General features: G+C 45.7%; 2 protein-coding genes across 3 annotated transcripts; one reads left to right on the top strand and one right to left on the bottom strand.

The window, feature by feature from the left end:
* The first annotated feature begins 1,850 nt into the window (after nucleotides 1-1,850).
* Nucleotides 1,851-11,318, top strand: hpcal1 (hippocalcin-like 1). 2 transcript variants are annotated; one of them, XM_030345323.1, is made up of 4 exons: nucleotides 1,851-2,149; nucleotides 7,582-8,179; nucleotides 9,532-9,637; nucleotides 10,145-11,318. In XM_030345323.1, exons 2-4 carry the CDS (start codon nucleotides 7,802-7,804, stop codon nucleotides 10,240-10,242), a joined length of 582 nt encoding a protein of 193 aa, XP_030201183.1. In that variant the 5' UTR covers nucleotides 1,851-2,149; nucleotides 7,582-7,801; the 3' UTR covers nucleotides 10,243-11,318. The 2 variants fall into 2 exon arrangements, with proteins under 2 accessions (XP_030201183.1, XP_030201184.1); XM_030345324.1 differs by having other exon boundaries at nucleotides 1,875-2,149; nucleotides 7,782-8,179.
* pdia6 (protein disulfide isomerase family A, member 6) lies at nucleotides 11,009-19,982 on the bottom strand. The gene is made up of 13 exons (XM_030345322.1): nucleotides 19,849-19,982; nucleotides 19,138-19,279; nucleotides 18,721-18,778; nucleotides 17,894-18,020; nucleotides 16,860-16,966; nucleotides 15,367-15,506; nucleotides 14,599-14,713; nucleotides 14,077-14,217; nucleotides 13,708-13,789; nucleotides 13,340-13,412; nucleotides 12,734-12,892; nucleotides 12,184-12,280; nucleotides 11,009-11,644 (listed from the first exon to the last, which is right to left on the bottom strand). The coding sequence occupies exons 1-13, from the start codon at nucleotides 19,865-19,867 to the stop codon at nucleotides 11,573-11,575; spliced, it is 1,332 nt and encodes a 443-aa protein (XP_030201182.1). The 5' UTR covers nucleotides 19,868-19,982; the 3' UTR covers nucleotides 11,009-11,572.
* Nucleotides 19,983-20,893: the final 911 nt, after the last annotated feature.

Here is a 20,893-nt window from a genome sequence, read left to right as displayed (position 1 = left end):
AACCCTTTAGGCCCTCTTACATATAAAAACACGTCTCTAGGTCCTTTCCAAGTGTGATAGAACTCTAGATCAACCACGAATATGTATAATATGTAAGATGACTTCAATAAACACAATCACTATCTGTTTGTTGCATAAATCATAAAATAAAAAATGTATCACAAAAAATAAATAAACACAATCAAAGTTTTTTATAAATAGTATTTATGAATTCGAGTAAAAAGAGTATAACTGTGAAGACTCCCCCAGAAGCTGTTAATTACGGCTGTGAACAATGTTTGTTATATTACCGGAGGAGATAAAATACGTTTATCTTTTTCGAATGCATGGGGTAGTTGTGTTTCATCTTACAAATTAAGAAAATAAAAATTGGGACCGATTTGGAAGGAGTTCCCCTGACAGGTGGCTTCGACTTAAAGGACTGAACGGTCCTCCTCAGTATTCTTAATGTCCTGTATCGATTCAGTATATAATACAAATCAGAATCAGAATTACTTTTATTACATTATTGTACAAGTACAAGAGTAAAATTATCAGGCTTGGTTCCTCAAAAGCCACATAGCAGCAACATTGCAAGATAAAGTAAATAAAGATAAGTACAAATAAGTAAAAATAAGTATATCATAATTATATATCATATATATATAATTAGTAAAAAGAAAAAAAAAAATATATAAATATAAATATATATGTGTGTTTAGGCAACTCGGTTTAGGTATAACTTGAGTATACGCTGTTTGAACACTCCTCAGTGAACTCTGACGGTGGGTGGCTGAGTGAAGGGGTGCTTCTGTTGGCCACGATGGAATGAGAGTCAAATAACCGTACAATCTACATACAGCAATGTATGAGATTAGGGACCTCTGCTGGAAACATTTAAAAGTGTATGATGTGGTGACGTAGCTACATTACTGACCTAGCTACTCAGTGACCTCTACTGGAAGTATTGGAAAGTGTATGATCGTGAACGTGCTAAAGTACTGACATAACTATACTATAGCCTACTTCAAGAAACACTGATGTTTTACTTCTCTTCTGCAATTAAATACATCGTTTAAAGACATGCTATTATTATACGTGACATGAAGAAATATTCCTGTTGTTATCGTGCACGTGACGAATACAATTTAAACTTCAACTAGAGAAGCATCTATCTTCAGCCAGAGGATATATGTGTATTGTACACACCGAGGCCATGAAGCGGGTGTCAGGCTTCAGAGGGCCATACACATGGCCTCTGAGTGCGTGAAGGAGCGCGCACACTGACGCGCGGACACCCACGCACACACATCCACAAAGTTAATTATTTATCCAACCTCTTAAGCGCTGGCATACAACCTCCCTATCCTCAACGTCACAACCTCAGTTAAACCCAAGTAAGTATTATTATTATTTTTTTTTATGATCAAGTGTATGATTTTGGACAGTCCACGCTGGATGCGCAAATAATGGTTGGTCAATCAGAAAATGATTTCTAATAAGCCTATTTTTTTTGAATGACTGCCGTTATCCTCTTCAATTAACCATTGCATGAACGAAGCCTACTACACAAAATTCTTCAACGGTTTGGGTTGAGGGGCACGTCACAGATCAGCTAAAGTAAAGATAGTTCAGGGCGCTGTGGAATTGAACAAGCTGATCGAAGGAGCGACTGTGGACTGGTCCATAGCACATGGGAGGGAGGGGGGTTGGAAATAAAATCGAGGGGCCACATAAAAGCGATTACAATACTTAGACTAATTGTTATGTTTCATATACAGCTAATTTAATTACAATTTATGTTTAGTACGTTAAATATCCGAGGCAGTAGCCTATCGATTTAAAGCTTTTACAAAAAAGGAAACCCCCCGCTTGAACCGGGCGGCTCCGGTGAAAAACGAGCCCCTCGTCCTGTGCCACATCTTCCACCGAATCATCTGTTGCTTCTGTGGAAAATGTTTTGGCAATGAAAACTACCAAAGGGATTATTATTAAAAGAAGACAATATTGTCAGCGATTTATAATTCCCCGAACCAACGAAAGTCTCTTGAAGTAAAGGCGTACTCATACTGATCTTGTTTTCCACTTTCTACCCTTTGGTAGGAGTGAGGTTAGCGGATACTCAGCCGATGCGGATTTATAACCAGCAGCACCCCACTGTTTACTAAAGGTAAGTTGTTGTTAACTTAGTCAGATTGATTTAGTCTAAACATGGGGTTCTACAAAAAGGTGTGCGCTTTCTTGAACGACTGCATAGTTGGCAGCATTGTTTAGAAAACGAGGCAGCAGGGTCAAACCTTAACAGGTTAAACAGCTGTAGATAGGATTTACCAAATCAAGATTGATCTTTTATTAATTCACCTTCTGAAGGAGTTTAGCCTACTTGATCCCGTTACAGGGGTGGCGTGTGTGGTAAAAGCATGAGTAGGCTATTGGGTACGACCGAACCTCGTATGAGCATAGTATTTGCTACAGCCTATTATTGGCCTATTTAAATACATTACATTTCACACCTTTGTACCTTTTTTAATTTGAAAGAATTTGTATTAGAACAAATATTACAACTGAAATGTCATCATAGTTAGTAATAGATTATTATAACGATCTGGTGTTAAAAAAATAAGCTCCCTCTCTGCTATTTGATGCAGAAGAAAATAAGCATACACATGTAGACTACAGATTGCAAATCCCATCTCCATGCTCTTCATGTGCTTCAGAGGGTTACATCTCCTTCCTCCCTCGCATCGTGTAGCCCTAAGCACAGCTACCCTGTTGCCTTGGCTACTGGTGTGTCAGGGGACTAGTCATACAGCACCACAACCTTCTCTTCGTACCACATCCAAGGGGGAGGGGGTAACGTAACCAGGGAAGGAAGCGGCAGTGCTCGTGAAAAATAAGAAAAAAACAACTTGAAACCGCTGTTTTCCACTCTGGACAACTCCCGCCCTCACATGCAAACCAGAGGGCTCAGATGCCAATTTCGTTCGTTTCTGTGTTCCGAAAGAAGTCGGACAATCGTGCTCTGGGAGTGAGACACCATTCAATAGATACATTTTTTGTGAGCACGAGCACGAAATCGCGTGATACCAGGTTGCAGATGCACGAGGTCCAACGCTACGGTCCGACCCGGGATCCGAACCCGTCACCCTGACTCATGAACCAGCGCCCATGTGGAGTGGTGTCCTGGTGGGGCCGTTGTATTGGTCTTATCAGAGGAATAATAAGGAATTTGAATAATATGAACTCGCACATATGTTTTCGAGTAGCTGGCGATGGGAAATGTTCAGTGTGACCTCTGACATCATCACAGTGCCAGTTCTATTCTGGGAGACTACACTGGGAAGGCACGGAACGGATAACGCGTCATGATTGGTTTTGCTGTTATTGTTCAGGTTATGAGAGAGAGAGAGAGAGAGAGAGAGAGAGAGAGAGAGAGAGAGAGAGAGAGAGAGAGAGAGAGAGAGAGAGAGAGAGAGAGAGAGAGAGAGAGAGAGAGAGAGAGAGAGAGAGAGAGAGAGAGAGAGAGAGAGAGAGAGAGAGAGAGAGAGGGCTCTGTGTATTTTACATCACATGGGTTCTCTGATACCAGCAGCTTACCTTTTACCCTCTTTTTTGTTCTTATGTCTGTTACACTGTAATAACAAGCCTCACCTGTTACCTGACCAACATACAGTTGTAGGTGGAATACATAGGGAATGATTTACCACATAAAAAGTTTTGTTTCTGTATTTGTGCGCACGTGTATTCCCTCAGCCATCTATGAGCTCTCCGAGGTCTGGACCTTGCAAAATGTTATAGAGCTCAAAATAAAATTGGAAACAAAACACAGCTGTGTAAAAAAATCGTCAGTTGAAAACTTCTGTTACACACGTACGGACCAGCCACACACATAGTTGCTTATGACCTGCTGTACAAACTGTGAATTCCTTTAGTGGCCTGTTTGGTATTCATATTTAATGAGACACCTCAAGAGTACAAAGAGGGATAAAGAACAAAAGCTAATAGTTGTTTACGCCGTCCCTAATGTGCTAGAAATGAAAGGGGAAGAAGGCATGGGGAGGTCGAACAGAGAAGAGTGAGTTAAACAGTGATGTCACGAGTGTGAGAAGAGTGAGTTAAACTGTGACGGTCATGAGTGTGAGAAGGCTGAATTAAACCGGGACGTCGCGAGTGTGAAAAGAGTAAGTTAAAACTCGATGTCATGCGTGTGAGAAGAAGAGTGAGTTAAACCGTGTTGGTCATGATTGTGAGAAGAGTGAGTAAAACCGTGGCAGTCACGAGTGTGAACAGGAAACCGAGGAACCCAGCTCTGTTATTTGAGTGTGTGGAAGGACCCGTGGTGTGCGAAGCGTTCTTGTTAACACCACAGCCAACTCCCCCCTCTACTTTGCGTCTCCCTCCCCCACCTGGAAAAGGTGGTGCAATCATGAGGTGTGGAGGGGAGGGGGAGCGTGGAGGGGAGGGGGGGGGGGGGTACAAGATGGAGGCCCTGCGATGCGCTAACCAAGGGCAACCGCAAACAATGGCCCTGGAAAAAGCAATCTCTCAAAGAGGGCTGGTGTGTGTCAAACAACCCCCCCCCCCCCCCCCTCTCATCCTTCCCCCCTCCTCCCACATCACTTCCCCCCTCCTCCCTCATCACTTCCCCCCTCCTCCCCCTCCCATTCATCCTGCCCCCCTCCTCCCCCTCCCCTTCACCCCCCCCCCCCCTCCTCCTCCCCCCTCCTCCCACGTCACCTCACCGCTCAATGCTTCAGATTCCACAGGTGTCTCCCAGTGGGAGTGGATGAATTCTTCTCCAAGTGGGGGCGGGTCAGACTTAGATACAGACGATACAAACTTCAACCCCCATACACACATACGTATATAATGAGTAGAGATGAGGCTTCGACACACACACACACACACACATCCAGCAGTCGCAGTGACAGCTCCTCGGGAAGCGAGATGGTCTCTTCCGATCCTCGCCAGAGAACCATTCAGCCTGAGCTCTTTGAACCGTCACAGGGTCCCAGCTGTGGAAACATTCTTTCCAGTGCTTGGCGCCCCCCCCCCCCCCCCCGACGTGCCTTCGCTCTGTGCCTCCTCTCTGCTGTCCCTCACTCGACGTCTGGAGCACGTGCTTTAGTTGGGTGTCGCCTGCGGTAATGACGGGACCTACCTGCTCTGGCGGCGGGGTCATGAACCAGATGTGTGGATGGAAAATATGAGTCAAAGGGGATCTCCTTGGTTTGAGGGGGGGGAGCGGGAGGGGTCTTGGAAAAAGTCAGTCCTAAAGCCCACCTCATCCTGTTGTATAATGGAAGGGCGGAGTTAGTGTTGGAAAGGCAAGGTGGTGTGCGTTTGTCTGTGTGTGTCTGCGTGCAGATTTAAGGGACAGGCCTAAAGAATGACCTTCTGTCTAACTGTCTGTCTCAGTTCAAAATGCCTGAAATGCTACTAAACGGTGATAGGTTTTGTGATTTTAGCTTGTCTCCACTTCCCACGTGGTTTGTATAAATATCTAAGCATGTGGACTTTTTGTGTACCTAAAGTTTAAATGAAGCAGCTTTTTGGGGCTTAAAATATGCTGTGGTTTTAATAACATTAGCCCAACGATAGCTGAGTGCTAGGTCAGATAGGGTGTGTTTATGTGCATGTTGAGTTCATCCGCCCATCTGCGGGGATGGAATGGGTGTGGTCCAGGCAGCAGGAAAGCGTGTGAGTGTGTTTCTGTGTTTATATTTATCTCAGGCTGGAATGAACATCTTTCCAGCAGTCTCAGCCAGGCAGTGTGTGTGTGTGTGTGTGTGTCTCTCTCTCTCTCGTGCTCCTTGCTCACAGACGTTGCCTGTGAGTCACCTTTATAAAACAGCGTACGCCCTCTGAAGATCGATGCCCCTCTTGTATATCTTTTCGTAACATTTGAATAACGGGTGGTTATAGGAAGCTGTTTTAGCTTTTAATGCGTCACTCCAAAGTTTCACACTTTTACTTGTACATTTTTACTCGTAAAAGCAACATTATTTCATGTGTAATTTCTCATATATTACTTCACGCACATCGAAAATCCTATTCTCTAATCTACAATTAAATTCCTACTCTATACAATTCTCCCTCTCTCTCTCTCTCCCTCTCTCTCCCTCTCTCTCTGTCTCTCTCTCTCTCTCCCCCTCTTTTTTTCTCTCTCTCTCTCTCTCTCTCTCTCTCTCTCTCTCTCTCTCTCTCTCTCTCTCTCTCTCTCTCTCTCGCTCTCCCCCCCCCCCCCCCCCACACACACACAGTATCACACACATCATAAAAGCACAAGGTCATAAAAATATATTTTAACAACTTTATGTGAAAAAGTTAGGGAGCAGCAGCTACTTTGCTATGTGGTGCAGACAGGAAAGTCTCTTTTACTTTTAATTGTTTTCACTATCATATACTCATGTCACAGTGAGATATTGTGAGAGAGAGAGAGAGAGAGAGAGAGAGAGAGAGAGAGAGAGAGAGAGAGAGAGAGAGAGAGAGAGAGAGAGAGAACATAGCCAGGTAAATTGGAAGAGTGGAAAAAATAATCGCCATCTTTCGTAAAAATTGGGAACAGCTAATGGTTTATCTCAGGGAGCACACGTGGATTCACGGACACATTAAAGGCACGCCTTCCCTTAGCAACCTACGCACTAGCAGCCAGATCTCCGGGTGGTGTGTTGATAGAAATCTATTCCCTGCAATATTTAATATGCTGCCTGTGGCGGGTTTCTGCATGAGCTGTTTACATGTGTCCTCGTATCCACACAAACATCCGGTCTGACACCAAAAGACATATATTCATATGTAAGTATATGGAACATATATATATATAGTATGTTATATATATACTATTAAAAAAATTAAGGCTTCCGATCTATTTCATTCCTAACCAAGCATTTTCGATTCTAAATACAGTATTTAATGATTACTTTGTATGATAGAGATATTATTCAATGACCTTTTTGTTTGATGCAAGACGTATACGCTGATCTCATCACCCAACTTTAAGTTCTGAAAAATCAAGGCTGTCGCCCTGCAGAGTTGTCTACGCCGTCGGTGTGTGAATGAGTGTATGAATGGTTGTAAGTCGCTTTGGACAAAAGCCTCTGCTAAATGCCCTAATTCTGTATTGTTGGACGTATTTTTATGCATTCAGAAGTACACAGTGCTCTTTAATGAGCAGTCCAGGCGTGTTACCATGGCCATCTGCCTTCTCCCTGACCTTTGAGGAACGGGCTCCATTGAGACTGATCGGAGCCCCCAGGACACGCTCCGCATGGAAGCGATGGGTCGATATGAGCTCTTGTCCGCATCAGGCAGATTGTCCAGTTTTTAGCATTCCTCCTTCCCTCCCTACGGACACTTATGGAGATCCACTGCGCACCCTCTTTATTGCGCTCTCCTTATGGAGAAGATCTGGTCTATCCTCATCCAATTGTTTCAGCGAAATCCCAGTTTGTCTCCCAGGCTGGATGAATCTAGAGCACAAGTTTTGTATACAGTATGAATGTCACGCCAAGGGATGACAACAGAATCATTTAGCTGCTGCATATTTGATGTCTTACCCCCTTGGGCAGGGAGGTAATGAGGCGTGTTCCTCCCCTGTAGGAGCCCAGGGGCCCATGCTGCCAGGGGCCCGTGCTGCCAAGGGACCGCCCAGGAGCCAGGGGACCGCCCAGGACAGGGGTCGTTGTGGGGGGGGGGGGGCTCAAGCCAGCCAGCACAAAGAGACACCGGGTAGAGCTGGTCCATCCATCCGTCTCCCTGTTTGTTTGTCTCTGTGTCCGTCCGTCTGCGTGCGATACGAGGGGCCCGCCACCGCGGCATCATGGGAAAGCAGAACAGCAAACTGCGGCCCGAGGTCCTGAACGACCTGAGGGAGAACACCGAGTTCTCGGACCACGAGCTGCAGGAGTGGTACCGGGGCTTCCTCAAGGACTGCCCCACGGGCCACCTCACCGTCGACGAGTTCAAGAAGATCTACGCCAACTTCTTCCCGTACGGCGACGCCTCAAAGTTCGCCGAGCACGTCTTCCGCACCTTCGACACCAACGGCGACGCCACCATCGACTTCCGGGAGTTCATCATCGCGCTGAGCGTGACGTCTCGCGGCGGCCTGGAGCAGAAGCTGCGCTGGGCCTTCAGCATGTACGACCTGGACGGGAACGGCTACATCAGCCGGGCCGAGATGCTGGAGATCGTCCAGGTGGGTGTGGTCAAGCTCTCTCCTCTCCTCACGTTTTAATTGGCCGCTCTGATGTTTAATCGTGTGACAGAGAGAGTACCGGCTTGTGGTCGCAAGTGGTTATTCACTGGAGGTCTTGAATTATCTTTGTTGCCCTGAGGCGATCAGGTGAATGGAATGATGAGAAGAGAGAAAGTGGATCTAATAAGGAAAAATGTTATCAGAACAACACTTCTCTGCTCCCTAAATCCCTACCTTTCGCCGCCATTCAATAATAGCGATACTATAAATTATTGTTATTATTATATATAGTAATTATCTCTCCAACACAAAACATAAATTCCTTTGGCATAACATCCAAACTTTTTCTTCACATTCTGTTGCTTACTACTTTGTGCTTAACTAAAAGGGTGGATTATATAATACTTGATAATCTAACACGTAGCACCTTTAAATAGTCAGATTTGGAATGATGACACATCCATTTAACATTATCATCATCCAGATCTCAAAGAAAGATGTTGTTTAAGTTGAATTTGGAAGTACAACTTACAACAGTACAACTTCTATTATATTTTAGTGTTACAGAAATCATTGTAGCTCCAACTGTAAGTAGGCAGCCTTCTCTATTTTCCCCTACTTCTCTTATCAGCGTGTGGCTATATTTACTCTGCAAATAGGATGGACTGAGCAGCTTTTTCCACATGAATGTTGGCTCAGTGGGTTGTGTTTGTACAGACGAATGTGAAGAAACAGCGACCCCCTGTCGGGTATAGATGCTTTTGTTAGTTCTAGCATTCAATTTAGGCAGGCCAGACGTTCACACATCCCAGTAAACCAACCACCACAAACAGAGCTTTGGAGCTAGTCGTCACATAAGTAATCTACATTCATGGCAGAGTGAATAACTGAAAACAAAGGGATTTGAAAACCATTCTGTTTGCATAGTAATGCTAAAGAAATAAGAATCTATATTAACTTGATTGGTAATTGATCAAAATAGTTAATGGTCCCATGGCATGCCACCAGGTGTGGTGTGATTAGCTGGTACAAGCCGTTTTGGAAATCTGCCCCTTATGACATCACAGGTGGGCGTGTCCACCTAGATGTGTGCTGGATAGATCAGCCAGCCTACCCAGTGGACTGTAGCAAACGTTGCTCATCTATCCGTCACACATCTAGGTGGACAGGCCCACCTGTAATGTCATAAGGGGCAGATTTCCAAAACGGCTTGTAGCGGCTAATCACACACCTGGTGGCATGCCATAGCACCTTTTAAAGAAACACTTTGGGTACACAGAATAAATCTAGGTTTTCTTTCGTCTATTAACATATTAATTAACCACTCCTTCCCTCCTTCCCCAACCAATCAGGCGATTTACAAGATGGTGTCATCGGTGATGAAGATGCCGGAGGATGAATCAACACCGGAGAAACGGACGGACAAGATCTTCCGACAGATGGACACTGACAATGACGGTGAGGCAGATGCCAGGTTGTGCATATAAAAATACACATAGAAGTGTACTTCAGATGGAAGACAAGTAAGAAGGGGCCCATCAGCCTATCATTGACAAGAAGGGCAAAAAGATACCTTTACGGGTTACCAGGGATACAAATATGGCTGAGTTATAGATTTTACGAATCCAAAATAATATCTTTATTGTTTACCAGCAATATTATTTGGTCACATCTTTATGTAACAGTAAGTCATTACTGTGCTCAGTGATGGCATTCACTCAAATAAAAATTTCAAATAACTGTTTACCTATTGGTTAACGATAACCTGCCCACTGTTTTGCAATAAGCAGTCCAATGGGCACATTGGGAACTCCATATGGTTGTGAAGTTGAATAACCTGAAACAAAATTCTTTGTATCATTTTCAGTGTATTGGACAGTTGTGTCCAATCCACACAATATTATGTACAATATAATGTACAAACAATATGATGTACAGTGGAGTAAACTAGGTTGTGCCCCACAGGGCGGTTGTCCCTGGAGGAGTTCATCAAAGGTGCCAAGAGTGACCCCTCCATCGTCAGGCTGCTGCAGTCCGACCAGGGGACCTCTCGCCAATTCTGAAGACACTAGAGAGCTTGATGGTCCACACGCACGGTCAAAGAAAGTCCCCTTTTCAGTCCCACTAGCATAACATCTTGGGATTGATGTCTTCCTCTTTGTGTACTGGGCACCGCTGACCGGAGGTTACTAACACACACACAGACACACACAATGAGACACGTCCATAGTGACACGCATCGAGACAGAAGACTCTCTACCAGTATTTGGTCTCCATGCTCCACACGATGTCCAGGGTAATCCTCGGCCGCTGTTTAAACAGAATAAATCGGTCCACATAAACACACATAGGACCAGAGGACAGTTTAATGGCGTACCCTTGATAAATGTCACCGCATGTCTTAATGTTTACATGACAATATATTTATCTATGCTGTATTAATATTGCTCTCCTTTCCATCTCTCTGTTGGGCTATTACATGCTTGGTCTATTCAAACCTTTTCTTACCCCCGATACCTTTCCTTGAGATATTTTCTCCTGCTTTAAAGTGCCATCTTGGATAAATATTTGTACTGTTCAGAATGTATTTACAGTACAATGCAAGTATTATGACTATATGATTCAACTAAGAGGAGCCCTGATTGACTGAACGTTAGATGGCGTTAGTAGAAGCTCTTTGAGATGAGTGTATCAGCAGGAACTACAAGGGCCGTGATTGGTCAGTAGTTGCTCTCTTTGCCTTTGGTATTTGCATGCGCTCTGTAACTGCGACTGCAGCATTTACTGATATTTTAATTTTTCCGTTTATATGAAATATGGACGCATCAACATGTTTTTATTCCTTTTTATTTTTGTAACAAAAATGTCATTTTGTTTTCACACAATTGAAATAAAGTCGTGTAAGAAAAATCTACACAAAGACGTCCCACATAACCCCACCTTTCAGTCCCGGACGGAGCACTCTCCTCCGGTCGTTAAAACAAAAGCAAGCGACTCACTCAAAACCTAAATTCATATCAGGCTGGACATAAACTCATGGTAGATAATTATTCAAATGTTTTACAAAAATTGGTGTTTGGAAAGGTGGGCATAAAGCGGGGGGGCAGTGAGAGGGGAAGAGGCTGGTCAGATCCATCCTCTTCCTCCACCTAGGAGGGCGACTGTGTGATTATGTAGTTCTTCAGCTGGTCCGTGAGGTGGAGTCTCGACCCCCACCCAGTGTCTGACCAGGGTGACGTGAGGAACGGCAGGGGTTTTCCATTTCCCCCCAGCGTCTCTCCAGGGAATATGGTGGTGTCGGGGTAGGGGGTACGGCGGGAACCCGACCAAAAACAAACTGGAACAAACTGGATGGAGAGCAGGGCCAGGTGGGCCGCAGCCAGGAGCGCGGACTCATAACTCGGTCTTCTCGAAGACGTCGTCCAGGTCAACATCACTGAGGTCATACTCCTCCTCCGCAGGAAGCTGGGGGGGGGGGGGGGGGGGGGGGGAGACAGAGGGTGACAGGACAGACTCTTTGGTACCTCACTTCAGGTTTGTGTTCACACAGCCAATGTTGGGAGCAGAACATTTTGGGTTCTTTGGAGATCAGATAATTTTGACTCTTACATACTTTGCTCAACCCCAAAGAAAAAATGATATCAATTCAATATATTGTTCACGTTTTCTGAAATACAGTTAGTTACACAATGATAGCCTACAACAAAGAGGAGATCATGTAGGTTGTTGGTTTTTGAACGTTTTGGATATCCAAAAACACTTGCGTTCCCACAATGAATAAGTAGCCCAGCTTCTCAATCGGTGGCTACCCGAAAGACTTGTTCTGAATGGGACGCAGAGTGTGTGGTCGTAAAAAATTAAATAAATATTATTTTTACTACTTACTACTTTTTTGCTAGAGTAATGTGCTGGTGTGCAGAAGCACACCACTGCCGTAAAAACATAAGTAGCAGTCATAAATAGTGGCAGTAAACCAGTAGTTCTCTCCCCATTGGTCCACCTACCTCTCCGTCTTTTCCGTCCCAAGGCGCTACCGTTGTGATCTTGGGCCACGCCCCCTCCCCAACTGTTGACGTGGAACCACGACCCATAGAGAGATCCCTGGAAAAATAATAATAATTAGCAATGATTGAACAGGGTGAGTCACCCAGAAGTGATGGCCACTGAAGTGAACAGGGTGCGAGTCACCCAGAAGTGATGGCCACTGAAGTGAACAGGGTGAGAGTCACCCAGAAGTGATGGCCACTGAAGTGAACAGGGTGTGAGTCTCCCAGAAGTGATGGCCACTGAAGTGAACAGGGTGAGAGTCACCCAGAAGTGGCGGCCACTGAAGTGAACAGGGTGCACATTTCTTTCTGACTGTAGTCAGACCGGAAGGAAAGTAAGGTTCGAAGTTCAAGTTTAAAAGTTTTATTTGTCCAACATGTTGCCATATTAGAGAATTGTCTTTGATTGAAGGCAGTCTGTTCTCTAATTGTGCCCCCTGTTCCCTTCAGTGGCCATCACTTCTGGGAGCCAGGGGAGAATAATAAGCAGCGCGGTAGCGCCCCCTACCTGAGGAACTCGTGAATGCCGCTGTCGCTGAATGAGCCCTTGAGCAGAGCATACTTCATCTTGCGGGCGTTGATGGCAGCCATGGCTGGGTAGCCGAACCCTCCGATTCCCAAGGCATTCTCCAACTCCATCTGGGCCCCGCCCTCGGTCCACAGCCACCTACGGACCCGGCACGGGTGGGGGTAAGTGAACATGAACTTTATTATTCAAATTAAGGACATCTAGAAGAGATTTCATCCAAAGCGACTTACAATACTTTTGTCAGAAGAAAGAGAAAGGAGACAATGCTGTCGGTAGAGTGAATCCCTAACCCTAGCCCTAACCCATATAAAAAAGTGCCAAGCACTAACAATTGTTAGGTTAACCCATTCCCCGTATACAACAAAGATAGATAGGATAAGAGTGGGTACATTTAGTGCCAGGGCATACAATCAGTGCGTAAGAGGGATGTTTTTATGAGAGTAAGGGTGGAGAAGGGGCGGTTGGGGGTTAGGGAGAAGGCTATGCAGAGTCCAGGTGAACTCTTAACACGCGAGTCTTGAGTCTCTGGCTGTATTATGGTGGAGTTATTGATAGGAACGAATACAACGAACAGAAGGACCGTACCCCCACATCTTCTTCTTGTACTTGTCAGCCATTTTCATCACAACCTCCAGATAGCTTTTCCTCCCGGACGCACCTGTTGGGAGGAAACACATGCATGAGGACCACAGAGGGGATTTTACATAAAGATGATATATTACATATAGGAGGACACAGTACAAGTTTTTTTTTGTTTAAACAGCTTAAAACCTTGCCTTCTCCTTGCTAGGGATACAGCTTAGGGACAAATTCTAAGTAGTACCCAGTTGAAAAACAACTGATTATAAAGTAGTATAACTTTGTTGCTCAAGCCTCATATAAAAAAATTGAACTATACAGTTAAGTAGCATGCCGAAAAGAAAGAGGGGAACGAGGGGAGGGGTGTTGCTCACCTGTGTCGAGGATGTGTGGCAGCACAGCGATCACACACAGCTGGCTGTCCACACAGGTCTTCAGACTGTCTTCGCTCAGGATCTGAAACACGCAACAATTTAGTTGTCGCTCAATTCAAATACCCAACCCAAATATCCATAATCAACTGCAATACAGGTGGATACCAAAATAAAATATACTTAAAATACCTTTAAGTAATATATAAGACTTAAAATAAAAAAACAAAAATACAATGCACGCACACACACACACACACACACACACACACACACACACACACACACACACACACACACACACACACACACACACACACACACACACACACACACACACACACACACACACACACACACACACACACACACCTCCATTAGCTCAGGAGGAACGGCGTTGTCAGAGAACAGGTCCAGCGCCCTGGCGATGATGTCACCCCGGGAACGCCCCCCTTGGTAGTCCTCAGGCTCCTCCCCTTTGCGGAACACTTTGATGGTGGGGAATCCTCGGACCTGGACACAAAACGACAGAAACAATGGACACATTATAACGTCATCTCTAAACGGGGGCATCAACAAATATGAAGTGGTGGTTAGTGGAAGATCGTTTGTTAGATCTATGGTAAATCTATAGATCTACGGATAGAGACAGGTGACCCTCAGAGTCTTCTTTAGACACACCTCGCATGCTCTCGCGTGTCCTCAAGCCATTGATCGTTAATATACGTCCATCAGTTGGGTTTTAAGAACTAAACAAGCACAGAACATGGCGGTAGGTTTACTCTGCATGGCATCCGGTTCAGAATACATCATAATTCCTGTGGGAAATAGTTAGTCCCAACTGCCCATGGATCAGGAACGCGGTCCACGGTGGACTGGAGATGGTGAACTCACCCCGTAGCGGCTGGAGACCCCCTGGTGGATGGTGGCGTCCACCGCCCCCAGGCGCACCTTCCCCTTGGTCTGCTCCTGCACCGCGCTGGCCGCCGCCGCCCACTCCGGCTCCAGGCTGCACACAACACCGTGGTGAGAGGGGCTCAAGGCTACACGGCCCGGGCCACACATGGGCACTGACATAGGACCAGGTGATTTAACACGTGATCCCTAAGTAGCCCTCCAATTCAGTAACATCATTATCAAGACTAAACCCATATGATTTGACTGTGGATCTATAAAAAGCGACTGCTCTTCCACAAAACCAGATTCATCTGGAAATGCGAATGCTGTTTGAGTCATTACTTTACTGATAGCTATCTTTGACTTTTATTGCCACGCTCCAATGCAGTTACATAGTACAAACTCCTCCATTTCTAATGCTGAACCCTGAAAGTACCTGTGATCATTTGCAAGAGTAGCCTTGTGTGTGTTAATCTGCGTGAGTGCGTGTATCTTCGTGTGTGTGTGCTTATCTGTGTGTGTGTGTGTGTGTGTGTGTGTGTGTGTGTGTGTGTGTGTGTGTGTGTGTGTGTGTGTGTGTGTGTATGCGTGTGTATCTGTGTGTGTGCGCGTGTGCAGCTGTGTGTGCGCTTGAATATGTATGCGTGTTTGTGTGTGTTAATGTATCTGCATGAGTGTGTGTGCCTGTGTGTATGTGTGAATGTATCTGCATGTGCGTGTGTGTGAGTTTGAGGAGTTAGAAAGGGACAGGGCACAGAGCCGTACCTCTTGCAGTGTCCACACCACGGGGCGAAGAACTCCACCAGCCACACGGCGTCGCCCTCCATCACCAGCCTGTCGAAGTTGTCGTCGGTCAGCTCCACCACGTCCTTGGTGCTGCCTCCACCACCACCACCACCACCGCTCTAGAGGACACACACAAAGACACCATTTATCAATGAGTCAGTCCACCGTCGCTTTTCACCAAAGTGACTAATCAGAGTGTGTGTTATGAGGGAGGTTGGAGTGTGTTAGGAGGGAGGTTGGAGTGTGTTATGAGGGGGGTTGGAGTGTGTGTTATGAGGGAGGTTGGAGTGTGTTATGAGGGGGGTTGGAGTGCGTGTTATGAGGGAGGTTGGAGTGTGTTATGAGGGGGGTTGGAGTGCGTGTTATGAGGGGGGTTGGAGTGTGTTATGAGGGGGGTTGGAGTGTGTTATGAGGGAGGTTGGAGTGTGTTATGAGGGGGGTTGGAGTGTGTTATGAGGGGGGTTGGAGTGTGTTATGAGGGGGGTTGGAGTGTGTTATGAGGGGGGTTGGAGTGTGTTATGAGGGGGGTTGGAGTGTGTTATGAGGGGGGTTGGAGTGTGTGTTAGGAGGGGGGTTGGAGTGTGTTAGGAGGGGGGTTGGAGTGTGTTATGAGGGAGGTTAGAGTGTGTGTTATGAGGGGGGTTGGAGTGTGTGTTATGAGGGAGGTTAGAGTGTGTGTTATGAGGGGGGTTGGAGTGTGTTAGGAGGGGGGTTGGAGTGTGTTATGAGGGGGGTTGGAGTGTGTTATGAGGGGGGTTGGAGTGTGTTATGAGGGGGGTTGGAGTGTGTTATGAGGGGGGTTGGAGTGTGTTATGAGGGGGGTTGGAGTGTGTTATGAGGGGGGTTGGAGTGTGTTAGGAGGGGGGTTGGAGTGTGTTATGAGGGGGGTTGGAGTGTGTTATGAGGGGGGTTGGAGTGTGTTATGAGGGGGGTTGGAGTGTGTTATGAGGGGGGTTGGAGTGTGTTAGGAGGGGGGTTGGAGTGTGTTATGAGGGGGGTTGGAGTGTGTTATGAGGGGGGTTGGAGTGTGTTATGAGGGGGGTTGGAGTGTGTTAGGAGGGGGGTTGGAGTGTGTTATGAGGGGGGTTGGAGTGTGTTAGGAGGGGGGTTGGAGTGTGTGTTATGAGGGGGGTTGGAGTGTGTTATGAGGGGGGCTGGAGTGTGTTATGAGGGGGGTTGGAGTGTGTGTGTTATTATCGGTTCTGTTCGTTATGATTGATCTATATGCCTCTTTAGGACTGGCGGTCCATCAGCGTCTTAGAGTACCATATTAAGCGCTATATAAATTTCATTTATTATTATTATTATTATTATTATTATCTATGTTCTGTGATGCACGACCTCTCCGTAACAACTTAGTGAAAAGACGTCAGACTGCAGAGTCCCTCGAGGAATCGGCACTATAAGGTTACTATTGGTCTGACTGTTCTGTAGACAACCCCTGGTGCTGGGCGGTGCGGGGGGGGCTGTACCTGCCGGCTGTAGTCAGAACCTCCTGACTTGCCGCTGAGCCTCTCCTTCACCAGGGAGCGCAGCGCGGTCATGGCTCCTTCCACGATGGCCTGGCTGGTCCGTCCGCCTGGAGGGAGGGGAAGGGCGGGTGGGGGGGCAGAGGTTAGAGGACTGCATTTCATCAGACTGTGGGAGCCATAAAAAGTTATTACATGCAACAAAAAAAGAGCCCACCAAAAAGTCACGTAGTTAGAGTGTGGCAGCCTAGGTGGTGTGTAGCAATGGCCCTTTGCTACGACTAGTTTGGTGGATTTTGATGTCCATGCCTGAGACACATAGTAGTAGTAGTATAAGGCTAAGTGTGTGATTCATTTCGTATTCAACATCGCTCATTGTCCTAAAATATCACTGGGTGGCCACAGGTCACATCCATAGTGATAACAAGTCCCCTCTCCTTCCTATAGAACACACCTTTTTCTAAACGCAGTGTTCCCTGTTTCAGGTAACCCTCTGAAACGGGGTTCCCTCACACTTGAAATACCATTTACGTCCAGTCAAGTGGGTCTAAGAATCCTCAGTAAAATCTATGCAAACATGCGTCCACCTAACCCTTATTCATAGCACCCCTGTGAACTGACTACGGCTGCTCAAATCAAAATGACATCATCTCGACCGTCACTCATAGTTCATACGGCGATTTGTCGCATGTCACACATCTCAGAGATTCTGAAGCTCCGGGCAGAGTGTGCGTGAACTGTGCGTCCACACCAACGTTAGGAAGAAAGGGCAGCTTTAAATGCCATGGCCGTGCGCGTCTGCGCGACATGTCCGAGCAATTCACGCATGCATCATCATGGGGACTATACTGGAAGCTTTGTGCAGGTCAAGTCCATGTCAAAGTAAGACTGTACTTTCTCAAGATCATTTGTTTTGGCGAAAGGTTCCTCACACAGGGGCCACTTCACTAAGGCAAGGGGTTTCAACTGAGCAATCACAGACCAAAGCTAGCAAAAACAACTCATCAAAGCCAACCAATCGGGTGCAGCTCATGTACCTTGGAAGTCGTCCGGCTTGTTCTTATTGGCTCCAAAGATCTTGATGGTGGGGAAGCCCCGGACCCCGTACTGGCTGCCCAGGGACTTGTGTTGGTCAGCATCCACAGCCCCCACCTTCACAATACCCTGGAGACACGGGTGGAGCAAACACACTCACTCAGTGGAATTGAAATTCCTTCATCTGGCCCATTGTGTTTTATGTAATAAAAGATGTATGGTGCGATACGTGTATTTTTTATTTCATAACAAGTAATAAGAGTTATACCTACTACAATTATTTGGACTACTATGACTACTGTGTACAAAAACAAACAGTGGTGTATGAAAACATTAATATTCTTGTGGTTCCAGTTGCTTGAAGTGCTGAACCTGCCCACGCAAAATTAAAGTGTGGACTACATAACTGTGACAAAAAAATAATGATATTCAAATAAGCTCTTTGTGAGCCATCCATGGAGCAATGCGTAGCATATGTGGCTGTTGAGTGATCTTCTTGACACAAGCAATCATGATGTTCTTTAAAAACTAAACTGGGGGATACTAGGGTTATCTTTACACCTACTGTCCAATACTATTGAGGATGCAGACTTTTTTAATCATAATGCCCAATCGGACACAGCCAGCGAGGCTTGAAACAGCAGGCAGATAAACAGCTACTCTTACTAAACATCTATGACAAACGCCTGAAAACATATAGAGCCAGGAATGAACAGAGCGAAAAACTCCAACATGAAAGATAGCTGCTACACAGTTGGTCAACATGTTTGATATCATCACCATCAGATGTGTAACCATCTGAAAAGGGCACTGTGACCCTCGTGTTTACCTTGAGGGCTGTGGCTGCCTTCTTCCAGTCCGCCGTCAGGCTCTGACAGTGGCCACACCTGCAACCAGGAGAGCAAGCTGCGCGTCAGTCACTGATGGTGAACAATGAATCAAATGTACGCCGGGGTTCCGATCAACGAACATCAACAGGTTCAACCGATACAAATAACATAACAGCTGCTGTGTTGTTGGTTGCCATTCATCTTTAGACGGACAAGTATCCTGCATTAACCTAACATGTTACAGTTGTTAGCTGTGAGCAATGCATGTTGTCTTTACAACCTTTGTGTATACAATGCCGCACTTACAATATATGCACAGTGTGACTAACAACCAGCTTATTGGTTAACAGGGATATGCACATAGCTTTGTGTAATGGTATGATTGTTACACAGTAAGGTTACACATATGGGCTCACCATGGCGCATAGAACTCAATGAGCCACAGGCTGTCGCTCTGGACCACCTCCTTGTTGAAGTTGGAGGGGTTGAGCTCCACCACATCGTCCCTGGCCGAGTAGAACCCGCTGACGGCCAGCACCAGAGAGCAGCCCAGTACACCTGCAGCACCACCGCGCCGCGGGGAAAAACAGAAACACAGAAAGATGTACACAACAGCAGTGTAAGGCCAACACAATGTAGCCGCTAAGTACATCTGGCCATCTGCACCACCACGCCAAGGTGAAGGAGAGGAACACAAAGGTGTCTACAACAGCAGTGTAAAGCCCAGTACACCTGCACCACCAAGTCCAGGGGAAGGACAGACGCACAGAAAGGTGTGTACAACATACAACGGCAGTGTTAAACCCACACAATGCAACCCCACACAACAAGCGATGTGCCTGTACATCTGCACAAGTATGCAGATAAGTATCACTATGAACGATTCTATCGTCACAATACGGGAAACACAGCAAGTTAGAGCATATTCAATAAGTTAAGGGACAAAAGAGTCAGCCAAACCCGTATAGTTTTCACTATGAACCCACTGCTGTACCGCAGGGCCGATAGAAACGTCGCCCAATCGCTGCTTATCCTAAAACCACGACAACATTTAACCCACAAACCATTTTCTCTGGATTTAACTAATGATAAATATTAAACCGGACAGTTCATGTGCATTTTCTTACCAATTAAAAGTGAGCCCATGGTTCAGCAAGTTAGTCTCTCTCTTTGCTCCTCTCTCTGTTAGCTCCTCTGAGCGGCGCCGCCTGAAAAGTAGAAGGCGAAGTCTTACCGTGGCCCGCGCTGATTGGTTCGTCAGCGGCGACGCTCCTGTCGGGCCAATCACTGAGCGCCGTGTAGTTTCACTACCGGTATATAGGAGGAGAGGAACCCGACACGAGCGCGTCTATGAATGGATGGATGGGCGACAGAATAAAAAAAATACGGAATTATAGTTGAAACAAACAGAGATTTGAAAAGGCTTAGGTTAACTTACAATTTTCCCCGGCCCAGCTAGAGCGATATATAAAAATATTGTTGGTTCTAATATCATACAAAAGAAACAAAAACAGTAACAAACAACCGCCCTCAGAGTTTGTGAGTGAAAGTGTGAACCCCGTGTATGAAGCTGCCATAGGCCGTCTGACACGAAGGTCTACCTCTGACCAATCATCCACCTGTATCTGTCTTATTATGAGGAATTATTTTGTCCAAGTTCTATAGTTCAGTGATTGTATTATGATCAAAGTGGTGATGGGAAATACATGTCTGTGTATTCTCCAACAAACCACATAATACACTATATAAGACCTTTGATGCGATAAGATAATAATAATAATAATAACTGTAGCCCACCAAATGTTTATCATTCGATTGTTTTCAAGGCACTTGGGTATTTTAGCAAATTCTTCAACTTTTGTATGATATTAATGATATAACAATAATCAATAATCAGCATTTCTAATAGTGGGCCATTTCAACAGAGGCCTGATGGATCTTGTTGAATGCTTTATGTACGGCTGTCAGTGACCACTAGAGGGAAACAAACACTACGGTCACACGGCGGAGTTCGTGTCTGATTGAACACACATCCAACTATTTCATATTCAATATACGCATTTATTGGTATGGAGGTCGGATATATTTGACAAAATATCCAAATTGAAAAATAATAACTAATTTATAATTTGTTTAGGAGGGTTGGCTTAAGCTGTTAGTTAGTTCATGTAT

This window comes from Gadus morhua, chromosome 21 (genome assembly GCF_902167405.1).
Source record: "Gadus morhua chromosome 21, gadMor3.0, whole genome shotgun sequence".
NCBI lineage: Eukaryota > Metazoa > Chordata > Actinopteri > Gadiformes > Gadidae > Gadus > Gadus morhua.
This window is presented reverse-complemented; position numbering and strand designations above follow the sequence as displayed.